This window comes from Acanthochromis polyacanthus, chromosome 8 (genome assembly GCF_021347895.1).
Source record: "Acanthochromis polyacanthus isolate Apoly-LR-REF ecotype Palm Island chromosome 8, KAUST_Apoly_ChrSc, whole genome shotgun sequence".
Lineage (NCBI taxonomy): Eukaryota > Metazoa > Chordata > Actinopteri > Pomacentridae > Acanthochromis > Acanthochromis polyacanthus.
Window position 1 is genome coordinate 13,050,233 of NC_067120.1, and position 13,396 is coordinate 13,063,628.

Below are 13,396 nucleotides of genomic sequence, written 5' to 3' on the forward strand. Positions count from 1 at the left end.
GCCATTCTCGTAGCCTTCAAAACATCGCCCTGCTGTTTAGTTTTCACAGCACTATTACGGGCAAAAAAAAAAAAAAAAGCAGTGTCAGTTCTTTTGTGTTCTGTCAGACAACTGGTGAACCTTAAAAGCAAATACAGTGATGAGCAGGGAGGGAAAACACACCATAACCTTCGGCACAGAACACTGCAGCAGTCGATCTGAGGACAGTCATTTTATTGAACAGCAAATTGTGACAGGGAACATAATATTTTCTCTTTTTTTCCATTGCATTGTAAACAATGTCTAGGACAACTGTGTCATTCACCACACATATTCATAAACACCCTCTATGTCATAGAGAGACTTCATAGATGGACAGTGGGGTGGGGGTCCTTGTTTTAAAGTGCTGTAATGCACGATTCCTCTTGGAGGAAGAGAACAGAGGCCTAAAGTGAGCTCAGACCCCAAAAGGCCTCCAAGGTCCCCGGTTGCATTATTCATACATTGTGTGATGTTGTGATTGACAGGTGTTTTCTTTTCTGTGTTTTCTCTTCTTAATATTGTGTATTCGTGCGTGGTTTCTACTTATTGCATATCAGTGAGCTGGTTCATTAATTTCTCAGTGAATGTGTAAAGCACAAATCTTTAGATTAAAATGTAATAAACTCTTCACTATAATTATAATACATCTTATAATATCTAAGTTACATTCTTATATCTGATTCATTTAGAATATGTAGGCGATATACATTTTGTGGATAACTGCTGACGGGGTAACATAGTGGACACCATCGCCTGAGCTGTTGTCTCAGCCCTATGGATCCAGTATTTTACAGACATAGACAAACTTTTCTTACAAGACTATAAAGTTAATTTCAGTCAACATCTGCACAGAAACAATACTCATGTGTGCAGAAGAAGCACACGGATTTCCAAGAACTTGGGCCACGTGGTTTCTTGTGCCTAATAATCCTTTGTGCTTTCTGTGATTGTATACACTCTAAGTCATACATTTGGTGTTTTAGAGGTTCCTCTGTGTCACCCTGCACCCCGGCGGTGGATGCTGGGTAGAGTAGATGGCAGAGGAAGTGTGACAGACAGAAAGAAAAAGGGGAAGAGAGAGCATGGGACTGACAATTAAAGAGAAAAATACTGCAGAGCCACACTAACAACTACACATCAACTACAGCACTACACCGTCAGACACACATACAAAACCATATTCACAAGGTCAGTGGAAATTCACAGCTGAGTAAAAACAAAAAGACTTGCACGACAATTTCAAGATTCGACCGAAAACAGGCGAAAATAGTGACGGGGAGGGGTGCGGGATTCAAAAGATCGCAATCGACAATAATCTCAACAACACAAAAAATGAGGCAATTTTGATCACAACAACAGCGTATATGAGATGAACTCGGAATGTCAAAAAACTACGACAGGAATCTATGAAGCCAGGTTGGCTCAGCTTCTGCCAAAACGGCTGGAGGTGCCGGTCGATGTCTAGCCGTCCCTCCCTGACCTATGGCTTTCAGGACACTGATAAAGCTGAGATGAGCTCACATGTTATTCAGTCAGTACAGCCTTGGTCGTTAGCGCCGCCACCGTTATATTGCAGCTACCTCATGAAAGAAGCACCATTCAAACAGACAGATCTACATTAGGTCCCTACTGGCCTTGTCCAGAGCATATTACATTTCAGTTCCATAACTGTGCCGTAACTCATTCCCTTTAAAACTAACCACGTGTCTATGAGCATTACACGATGCTTCATTTGGTCCTAGTTAATTAAACAGTAGGAAACAGGTTGAACCCAAAGACTTCACCGACAGCTCGGGGGAAATGGCACCTCCAAAAATCCATCTAACAAGATCTAAACTCCCCTTTGCATACAGTAAAACAAAAAAAACCCTCATTAATGTGCTGCATTTAAGATCAAATGATACTTGTTGCATTAATGTTACTTCATTTGATATGTCCACGTCATCATAACATAAAATTACCACAATATGAATTGAGGAGGGGGGGGAGCTGGAGAGGTAGGTGTGCAAATAAGCCATCATGTACAAAACAAACAATAAATGCTATAACATAAAGTTCATATCATCTGCATATGTACAATATAGTTAAGGTGGACACTTTGACAGAAAAAACAACACATACAAATATAGAGTGCTATACTGCCTATAGAAAGGAATATCGATAAATAAAGCTCACTCCCACAAATGATACGACACTGAAAAGTTGCATCGTGTATCTACAGTGCAACGGTACAATTGACGAGCTGCTTGAAGAGTGGGAGCGAGGAAGGAATGTGATTGGATAATACACATCAAAGTCACCTTGATCTCCGACGAGATAAACCAATGGCAGGGCTTCAGTGCTGTGATGCATAAACAAGATAGGACAGGGCTGCTTTCCCTACCAGCTTAAAGCAAACAAAACCTTTAAAGCAAACAAGCAGAGATGTTTGGTAAAAAAAAAAAAAAAAAATCATAGCACACCGAGAACACATTGGTTTGCGACAAAGAATGGTTTTTCATTAGCTCTTTGGGTCCTGCCACTGAATTCAAGTTTGGACAAAGAATTAAAAATTGAGTGTGACCTCAACTGTAAACAAAATGAATTAGGTGTGAATCTAAGGGGCACGGACTGCTCCTGACTTAGTGGCTCCACAATGGACGACGGTACTCACAGGTGTCAGCAGGTGATGTCAGACCATTTGTCAGAATAATAGCTAATAATGTGAATTTCTGTCAAAACGACTTTCACTCCTTTTAGTGTTTTAGCGGTTTTGTCTGAATCCATGATGAATCACACGTGGCACAAAACTGCTGCTGCACTTTAGGCCACAATCCAATCAGTGATGTCACAGCAGGTGTTTTTTTTCCACAAAGGAGAAACTCCTGCTGCTACATCACTGATTGGGGTGTGGTCAGAGGTACAACATGCCGTACAGTTTTGATTCACAGAAGCACAAAGCAGCAGCAGCATTTTTGGGATTCTGTCTCAGGTTTAACGTGTAGCTTGTGCATAATGCCCAAATGTTGTACACTGCTGCTTCAGTCCAGGGTGTAACCAGGAATCTGAGATGTCTTCCAGGCAAGAAAAACAGCCGAACCATTGTGGTAGCACTAAATATCATATGGAACCTGATCTACGCAAAAAGCCAAGGCAATCAAAGCGTGCTCGGAGCAGAATGGCTGAGTTCATTAAAACCACTTACAGGAAGGGAAGTGGCTTCTCAGGAAAGATCACAGAGATCTGTGCTGGTATCACATCAACACACTGTGCCTGGGTCTTTGTCTGGAACACAGGCATGTCTTTTACTCTAATTCTATGTGTGTCGACTTTAAGACACACGATCCGGGGAAAATAAGAATTTCTAAGAGCATCCTACCAGACGTAATATTCTCAGATATCTTTCTAAATGAGGAATGTGCATTTCATTTTTGATTTAAATTACTTATAATTTATCATTTAAAATTGCTAGGGTCTTCTCTGTCATTAAAAGGCTAATGAACTTTTAAAAAATTAGGTACTGTAGCGTTTGCAGAACTGCAGCAACCGAGGGCAGTACATCTACTCTGACAATTCAACAATCATATTCAAAAATGCAGTGAAATGTTGTAATGATAAAGCAATGTTCCTTTTAAAACTTCTACTGATATTTGTGGCTTCATTTCCAGAGAGCTAGCTGAGCCTGCCGACTGGAATTCGTGTGCCACCGTAGGCAGCTTGGCAAACGAAGGCTCCGTCCTGAACTATATATATATATATATATATAAAACATTCAACACAACAGATTTAAAACAAAACACACTGACTGGTCAAACTATGACCCATCAAGAATTTCCTTCAGAATGAGATGAATCCTCATGTAGTTGGGGGAATGCGTTATGGGAGGGGAAGGCAGAAAGGAGACGCTTCTTAGTTGTCTTTTTTAGGCAAGAAGCTGAGGAGAAATTCACCCACACCCAGGAAGTAGACCACCTGGGCGATGCCAAACAGAGGTGCGATGACCAAGGCTCGACAGTAGGCTCCCTTCAGGAAGGCTGATGGACCCTCATTACGCAAAATTTTCCTAGAGAGCAAACAAAAGCTCATTACATAAACTGAAACACACAGCCAGCACTAGTGACGTGCCAGTAGACATTAAAGCTAACTATCCTTGCAGCCTCACACATGGTGTATCAGTAAAGACATAATGAGGTCACCTGATACAGTCAGTCACTCCACTGTACGTGTCTTCTGTGCTCCCTCGGGTCAGGGACTGCAGTCTAGTCTTTATAACTGCAACACAATGATTTCAGGTGAGCACATAGCATCAAGAATGAGCGCACACATTGCTGAGTCCACAGTCCCACCGCTCACCATCAACAGGGTTGACAGCAACAGCCGCTGTGCTCCCTGCAAGGCAGCCTGATATAAACGACACGTAGAAAGGAGCGGGACCGTCCACGCCTCTTTTTCCTAGGTTATTTAGGTTGGCAAAAAGGGGGAAATAGATGATGGAGAAAGGAACATCCCTACAAAAACAGAGAGAGGAGACAGTCACAGTAAGAAGAAGAAATTTATTGCATTTGGTTTGTAAAATTAGAGCCTGGTTGTCGGATCTGTGTCACCTGAGCAATGTGGCACCGAGGCCTTTATACAGCCCAGCAATGCCCTTTTCCCTCAGCAATTCTCTGGTGATCTGCATGGCTGTCGGAGATTTGGTCTCCACAGTACCTGCTGCCACCGTCTCTGGCATCAGTTTCCTCTGAGCAGCTGTGGTGCACAATAAAACACAACATTAATTACAGAAAAAGTGTCACCCTATGCTAAGAATAGTTATATGGGGTAGACATTTGGAATTTATAACAGCAAGCAGAAACGAGGAAAAAGCTCTAATGTCTGATATGACCACATGAGGCCACTGTTTCTCCAGTGTATAACCAATACTTGATTCTTTGTTAAACCACCATCTGAATTTAATTTCCTCTTACCAATTCGCCCAGCGTCTTGGAGCTGGATTTTCAACATCTCCATAGGAGTTGTGACAATAACCTATAACAGAAGCAAAATAAAGGTGTCAAGCACATGTTAACATATACACACTGTAAACAAATGAGCCCACCTCTTATCCATGTCTGTGCAACGCATTTGGAAGTCAGAGTTTAGGACTGTACCAAGTGTGTCAGCACAGGCATGTTTCTAGTGTAAATCTACTGGCATGCATTAGCAAAACGTCAATCCTTGTTTTCCTCTGTAATCCACGCAGTAGTAACTAGTTAACTGGATTAAGGGTGAGATGGCTATGTTCTCACCCGCAATCTTAATCCAAGGCCTGCTACACTTAATCTAATCACGTTCCTTGGGCTTGAAGCCTTTGCCCTCATTGACAACAGGCATTTCCCTCTGACTCACTCGCTCGGTGCACATGGCCAAGCACTCTCACGTCTTATCTGATCACTCACATCTCACTGCCACTGTATCGCCTGCTAACAGGACAACATTTCAGTGATTACAAATCATTCACTAAAACGGAACGTTACAGGTCACATTCACATCACAGATAACACAATCTACAAACCGCAAGCACGTTTCTATGACGACCACGTCGCATTTAAATGTGGTTGGGGCTAATTCTGGCAGACTGCAGAGACCAAAGAAGCAATGGAAGATTTTTTTTATTTATTTTTTTTATGTGATCTGACTCTGGAAGCACTAAAGTTGGGAGTTCCAGATGGAGAAGCAGGGGATGCAATCAAAGCAGCATCTCACTCACTCACCTGGCATGTACCTGCCCCACACCCAGCAAGCATCTCTTTGACCAGAGTGAGTTTTCTGGAGGGAAAAAAAAGGAAAGATCAGATTAAAGCACACGGTAGATTGACAATGTGAGAGCGAGACAACTTTATTTCCCCAGTCTACGAAAAAGGAGTTGTCACCACCGGTGCTGCTGATGCTAATCTTTGTCTTCCATATCAACATGTCAGGCACAAGGACAGATTAATAATTTACAAGGCAAGCAGCTACACCAGACAAGTCAATCATTCATCAGCCTGCATGTTTGTCACCATAGCGATGGAGAGAGATGCCCCAGAAAACTATCTATGCAGATGGTGCTCATGGTGGACAATGGGGGCTCACTTTCAGCAGCACCAGATGATGCTCGCTAATGTTTGACATGCGATACCATTATGTGCTAATTTTACTTCATGATTTCAGACAGAACATCTGCTGACACGTGCAAGTAAATCTCTATTTATAAGCCAGGCAGTTAACAAATCATCATGAAAGGTGTGCGGTGCCTCGGAGGAGATGACAGAAAGTTGGAGGATTAACGGGAGCAGTGGCGAGAATACAGACAGCTAATGTGTCAGGTCGTATGTTAGTAAACACGCCGGTTAATCACACAGGGGAGGGGGTGTCTGTCAGTCAGCCTGTCAGCACTTTCATCCCTCACCCATCTTTGGAGAGGTGATGCCTGAAGAAGTCATTAGCAGCCAATTTGATGGCTTTCTCTGGCGTGACTAGTGTCAAGTTCACCGCAGCACCTGGGAAGATAAAAAGGACGGAGAGCCAAAGGAAAACGGAAAAACAATTAGATGGTTTTCAGTGGAAGGTTTTGCCCACAATTACCTGTATAGCCACACATATAACTGTATCTGATGTCTGTAGTCTCACTGTGAAGCTAGAAGTAAAATCCTATGCAACCAAACAGCTGAGATGCTTCTCATTTTTGTCCATCTTACCTCGGTACATCCCAAAATACCCCTCTGATCGGATGGTCTTAATAAGGCAATCTGACCTGAAACACATCCAGGAGTTGTGATATGTTAGTCAAAGTGTTGCCAGACAATCCAAGCAATACTAATTATTCATCCTCACTATTGCCCAGATAGAAGCTGTTCATGTGTGAAAGCAAAAACGCTAAAATTCCGTACATGCTGGTGTAAAGGCGAGATCCATTTTGCTGGTTTTGCAAGCGAGTCTTGGCCAGGTCAATGGGAAACACACAGGTCACTCCGATCAGGCCAGCGATCCCCCCATTGATCAATTTGGCAGGCAAACTGAAGAAAACGGGACAAAAACATAAAGTGTTAAAGTTAAGTAGATTAAAAGCAAAGCCACCATTTTGCTCTAAACCTTTGCAGCCACATTCAGCCTCACCTGATCTGCTTGTCAGCCATTTATCTCAAGCCCCGTCTGGTCAAAGTTCAACGTGTCTGTTAGCTGGTCACTCGGGTGCCGTTCTTTTTCTTTTGTTGCGTGTTAGAGTGGTGTTCCTCTGTCCGAGTGGGATTATGTGGAAGGATTATCTTTCGTCCACTTGTCTCCTTGCAGTTGTTAATTCAAGTTGGGAGATATCTGTAAAGAAACACACGATGTTCAGAGCTGACAGTCCAATTAGGTCAACAGAAGCACTTTATAAAGTACATTTCCAAAGTTCTGATGAGGCAATGTTGTCCTGACAAACATTTCAACATGGGTCTGTTTAAGTTAAAAGCTACTGAAAAACATCAACTGGTCAGAGCAGCAACTGAGGATTGTTTTTAATATGAATTACTTTATCATTTTATTGATGAGTCTGGACATATTCAGAAATATTCTTACAATTCAGACTTTGCGTGTTCTGGTACATTATGCTTATTTGGAAGTTTGACACTTGTTTTCAAAGTTAAATGCTAAGGCAGCTAGAGCTCATTAGAAACTACAACTTAAAGCATTTTAGTTTGGTTCTTTTCAAAAGTGACATGAAAGATGGGAGTGCTGCTGTCAATGTGCTGCCTGAAAAACAGGTGTTCGTCCAATGGGGAATATCGGTCAGTGACTCTGCGGTCGTCAGTCGAGAGTTCATTCCACTTTATGTAACCCACAAATCACAGAGAAACTGCAAGTATGTAGAACCACATGAAGCCAGTACAATTTTAAAAATGCATCTCTTTCTGTTGGATATTTGTCCACTAAGAACTGTTTTCTCATTTCCTCATGCCAAAATGGAGAAGTTTCCAAAAATGCTGGCTTTGTGTTTTCATTTGTTTGGGTAAAATTGGAAGTTTAAGGAATGATTATAAAAGGGTTCCCAGGCTGTAATGCAGAAAGAAGAACTGTATGATTTTACTCCCAGGTGCAATGAAGACTAAACAAATACAGCCCTGAAATACAGCGCAGTGGGAGGTGTGACCAGCACTCTAAAACTCAGTTTATGATCACATAAGACAAAGAGCAGTAAATGGAAATGAATGAGAATGTTTGGCATGTTTGCTCAAAAAAGAACTGAAACTGCTATTATATTGTGAAAATAGTGAGACTAATCAAGTACTTGCTATTGCTGATTCTCAGGAGTTCTGCACGTCATTAGTGTATGTAGTGAAGCAATATCATGCAGCATTACTGACAGCTCCCTCAAAGTAAAGCCTTCACTGTGGAGGATTACTTTCTGTTAAACAAATCCATCACCAGTGCAACATCTCTGCGTCACGCGTGCCCTTGAATACTCATGTTTTATGCATAAGCGCTTTCATTGTGAAACTGGGGTAATATTGTGGAAGCTCAGGCCTCTGCAGTCGACTTTACAGAAAACAGATGAAATACGTGTGATGAAGCCAAGATGCTCCCTATTTTTGGTACAGAATGCCCTCAGTGTGAAAAGATGCTTCCCATTTCCCCATTTATTCTCTCCACCCCCTCCATCCACCAATCACAACCTGCCTGCCCGTGTGCAACCCGCCTCCTTCTCTCTCCTTCCCACCAGCCCTCCCCCGTCATTTCCCTCAGTCACGAGTCACGACTCTCAAACACAGCTTTTCCGTCCCAGATCTTTGCTGACTTGTGGGTTTTCTTTGTGAAGTGCATATACGTTCAGTCATACAGCGCCGGCATCACGAATCTCTCAGATCTTCTTCCAGGGAGATAGCACTGCAGGGGTGGATGTTTAAGTTTCCGATGAGCGTATCTGGGCAAGAGTGCAGCTGCAGTCTGGTGTGTTTAGCTTAGATGGAGACTTGAGGCCCTCGGCTCCAGAGGTGGAGGAGGGAGGGGGTCAGAGCAGGTCAGTGAGCCGCCTCCCTGGTGTTTGTCTGAGCAGCGTCCTCCTCTCTGCTCCCTGGGTCTTCACACAGCTGACTTCAGTCCACCTCCATCGCCAGTTGTCCTCTTACCGTTTATCACTAGCTGCTTAACACTTCAACACCTCCTTAAATCATAATTCCAAGCAGACTACATGGTCTGGACTGAAGAGAAAATGTATGGGTTGTAAAGATGATTGCGGTCTCATATGAGTCACCTACCAAACAGACATCTACCTCCTTGTCCTCCATGCCTGCAGCTTTACTCGTCCACTTCCCTTCATCCACACCACACGACAGCGTCTGCACCAGGACATTCATCTGACCCCCAGCCATAGCCAGGCTGTAGTGTCTTGTCATGACAATTGGAGTCTGTACGGAAACAACTAGCCTCTGTGTGCAGAGTCCGAAGGCAGAGCCACTGCTCATCAACCAAATCTACAAGGAGTTTTTTCTTTAACTCTCACAGCATGACAAAAATTAAACAGTCAGGAAGCTGCAGTGGAATTTTTCACGAGACCTCACATAAGCACACCTCTAGAAGTCATTTTTGAATTCACATAAATACTTCAGGCGAACAAGACAATAAAATGGGGAAAATCTGACTAAAAAACATTTTATCAAACCAGCCAACCAGACAGACACACATACACTCGCACTGAGGTCATATTTTGAGTCTTTATCACTGGAGCTACTAAGCACTGATGAGTAAACAATATGCAGAACCTTGAGTTTAAGCCAGGCCTTTCTAAACGAGCGATTAGACACACTTGACATGGAGTTCAGGTACAAACTGAGACAGATAACAGTTCAGATCCTTGACCTTTGACGCATGTTCATCACTTGGACTTGAACAATGGGGCAATCAACCCTGCCTTACTGACAAGAACACATTAACAATCTACATGAAATCTGTTGCTAGAAGTTAAAGTGACCATAAAAAACTTGAACCAATCCCGGACCAGTGCTTTAAGTTTAATGCTTTGGTCCATGCGCTCTTGTGAAGGTAGGGCAGAGGTTGCATAATGCTCTGCATACCATTTATAAACGATACCACATTTTATATGCACTACAAAGAATAATGCATCACAAAGGGATGGCTATTATAAATGTGATTCTAGGTCATTTTCTCATCTGAAAGCAAAAAAAAAATCTTTCAGCTACCATTGATTAAGGGTAATAATGTACAATAGCACATGCTAATAATGATAATTTAAAGAAAATTTGATCATAATAGCGAATAGGAAACAGAATTTAAGATATAAATAAGACTAAATAATTGAAATGAATACAATTATAGGAATAAAATTAAAGAAGTGCAATATTTTGACATTGGTTTTAATACTTTTTTATCAGATAAAGAGCATACTGTGAATTTTAACAACTTAAATCTAAATGAAGTGATTTTTTTAAACAAAGAACTTTGACCATTTTTGGGTAAAAATAAGTGAATCAACTGACAGATGCATGTTTGTATTGACACATTAAATTCACAAGAATCAGCTGTTTCATCTCCCAACAATATAAATGAGTATGCACACTGGAGGTGCATGCTGACAAAACTGAACAGGTAGAAATCAGGGAAGAAGTGCTGTAGCTAGACGCTTGTACTAATCTGCCCTGAAGCACATTTCACTCACAATAGAATTACAGAAAGATAAAAAAATATATAATCCAACAGATACTGAAAATCTGGACACAAATCCACCCCAGTGTATTTCCGATGCAAAACTGAATGCAAATGTCACTGCTTCCATTCAAATCAACCAGAGGAAAAAATTACCTTGCCCATCACAGCTCCTTGGCAGCTTGTTTGTTCTCGAGTGCCAAGAGGGTGAAGGTCTTGCTGACGAAACGACAATGAGTTGGGTGAATGATAAAAGGAAGTGAGTAGCTGTAGTGACAAAGCACTGTGGAAGTCAGCACTCAGCTCACGTGACAGTGTCGAGCTGAAGACAGTAAAGAAGTGAAAATCACACGAGTCCTCCTCATGAGTGCGGTGCAGGCTGTTGTTATCAGTCCATCTGTCTCACATGGACTAGTCTGATTAACACACTGCAAACTCTAAGCCATCTACAGAGCACTGAGCACGGTTGCAGACACAAGAGTGTTTCTGCAATCCTCCATCAGATGTCAAGTACTTCCCTGAGATGCAAGAGTACAGAGTGCAGATCTAATATAAAACTCAATCTGTTCAGTTTTACACTCCTTCTGTAGCCAGTTAATAACACAATTTGAATATACTGCAAAGCTAATGTGAGCTAGAATTATATGACTTGGCTCCAGAGAAAAATCTTTGCATATTTGTTGCGTGATTATTTATTAGAGGAATGGGTTTAAAGCAGTCCTCTGCACTGACAGCTATATATCTACTGTTTTTCACGATGAACCAACAGCTACTATGATGCTATTATGGTGCTTTTTTTTTATTTTTATAAATGATGGTTTATAAGATCCATTTTTGGACATCCACGGATGTGCAGGAATAAGAGAGGAAATTTGTGGTGTCACACATAAATCTGATTACTATTCCCTCTTCCCCACAGCATCAGGATTATAAACCTAATGCCTACTTACAGAAGCTGTCTCGCAATCTCCATTTACAACCAGAGGAGTGAGAGTTATGATCTGGACACAGCAATGCATTTCCACAACAAGTGTTCACAGTGTACCCATTACACTGGCACAATTATTCATTGTTGTAATCACCTGCTGTAGGCAAAGTCTAGCCTTTCAGGGAGCAAAAAGCACCCTTTCTTTACAGAGGGGTGGTGTAGTGTTTAGTCCCTCCTCTGACACTGCAGGTATCCCTAGTGGCCCAGTTTCTGGAGTCATCTGGGGCTTTTCTCTCTTATCCTCTGTTTTGCCTACATCTCAGCTTTCCTACGGCCTTGATAAAGAAATAATAACACCATTGTTGGTGGACTCTCCTAAGAAAAAAATGGCAAATTCATCATTGAAGTGTCTGGTTACAGTTTGCATATTACAGTAAGGGATACCGTGCATGACTGTAACTTTCACACAGCAGCTACTCATCATTCACATTCAGTGCACACACAGGATACCAGTGACATTTAGCAAGCCTTGCCTGTGGGACTTCAAAGTGTGGTCCTGTCCATAGAGCAAACTAATATGTAACATATGGCTGTTGTTTTGTGCTAAATGAGGGTGAATCAACGTCCTGGGTATAAAGGTAGAACAGTTCCAGCGGAGAGCACAGGATGTCACCCTACACCCAAGAATGGCTCAGCTCATCAATAATTTCAAGGCAGCAGGAATGCTTTATTACACTGCTTGGCCTCTTCATTATATACTCTGAGATGCATTTGTAAAAGAAGCTTGGCTGCAGGTTTGCATGACAGCTTGCTCAGCAGTTGAATATTTAACTCGTGTAATGCATTCGGGGAGTTTAAAGGCCGCCTTCATTGATGTTCAGTAAAAAAAAAAAAAGAATTCCAAATACTTAGGTTGTGGTTAAAATGCAATGTTTGGCTTTGATTCTAGAGGTGACACTATGCTAATGTTTAGCTAGAGTGTGAGGCTGTCAGCAGCTCTGGCAGTGAGTGGAGGTGGGCACCGTTTAAGTGGGTTTACCTCCACTACCAACATCCAGCCCACATGATAATTACACCGACACTACAAGGCGGCCGCACAGGCTCCCTGGCAGGAGAAATAACGGACTATGAGCCGGTGACAATCAAAACTAGCTAAAAACGTCCGCGCGAACCGTTAGAGTTAAGCTAGCACCGCTCGTGTGAAACGCGTCCACACGGTAACACCTGAGCGTGTGTAACGGCACATTCATGACCCCCGGTACCTTTCAGTTTCATAACGGTAGTATGCAAGAGGCCCGACGTTACCGTTAACCCCGCATCTTCACACCACCGGAGGATGAAGCCGCCACATAACGGAAAATGATTTAACCGCCTCTGACTGAAGCGACACGTAAAACCCCAGCTTTAAATGCCACACGGCGTTTCGTGTTATCTAATTCAAGCTTTTACCTTCATCCCCAGGTGAGACTGTAACGGCTTCACGCCAACAGACACATCGTTACCGGACTTTTTCCACTGCATCCCGGTGTGTACATACCGCACAGAGCTGTTTCCGTGGTCTCCTCCGGGGCGGTGGGGCTGAGAAATCAAAGCCTTTACAGTCAGTGTCTCCGGCTGACAGACCGACAGCAGCTAACCTACCGGCGATAGTAGCATTTGAGTCCGGAGGAGGGAGGTGGAGGAGGTGGGAGTGAAGGCAGGCAGGGAGGAGGAGGAGGAGGAGGAGGAGGAGGAGGAGGAGGGAGCAGCCTGGCTGGCGATGGAGGAATAAAAAAAAAACAGAAATGGGATTTAAAACAGTGGTCC

General features: G+C 42.6%; 1 protein-coding gene across 3 annotated transcripts; it reads right to left on the bottom strand.

The window, feature by feature from the left end:
* Positions 1-198: 198 nt before the first annotated feature.
* Positions 199-13,321, bottom strand: slc25a22a (solute carrier family 25 member 22a). 3 transcript variants are annotated; one of them, XM_022197902.2, is made up of 11 exons: positions 13,040-13,321; positions 7,138-7,335; positions 6,912-7,037; positions 6,720-6,775; positions 6,431-6,521; positions 5,754-5,808; positions 4,968-5,028; positions 4,605-4,749; positions 4,354-4,508; positions 4,197-4,272; positions 199-4,063 (listed from the first exon to the last, which is right to left on the bottom strand). In XM_022197902.2, the coding sequence occupies exons 2-11, from the start codon at positions 7,155-7,157 to the stop codon at positions 3,910-3,912; spliced, it is 939 nt and encodes a 312-aa protein (XP_022053594.1). In that variant the 5' UTR covers positions 7,158-7,335; positions 13,040-13,321; the 3' UTR covers positions 199-3,909. The 3 variants fall into 3 exon arrangements, with proteins under 3 accessions (XP_022053594.1, XP_022053592.1, XP_051807808.1); XM_022197900.2 differs by having other exon boundaries at positions 13,128-13,319; XM_051951848.1 differs by lacking the exon at positions 13,040-13,321 and adding an exon at positions 10,819-10,942.
* Between the last annotated feature and the right edge of the window lie 75 nt (positions 13,322-13,396).

What these genes read in the sequence shown, in the direction of transcription:
- slc25a22a (XM_022197902.2), bottom strand. Translation starts at nt 7,157, where the DNA reads ATGGCTGACAAGCAGATCAG. An exon ending in TCTCGCCTTTACACCAGCAT is followed by an intron (nt 6,776 to 6,911) that starts GTACGGAATTTT and finishes GATGTGTTTCAG; the next exon opens with GTCAGATTGCCTTATTAAGA. An exon ending in CTCGGTGCCACATTGCTCAG is followed by an intron (nt 4,509 to 4,604) that starts GTGACACAGATC and finishes CTGTTTTTGTAG; the next exon opens with GGATGTTCCTTTCTCCATCA.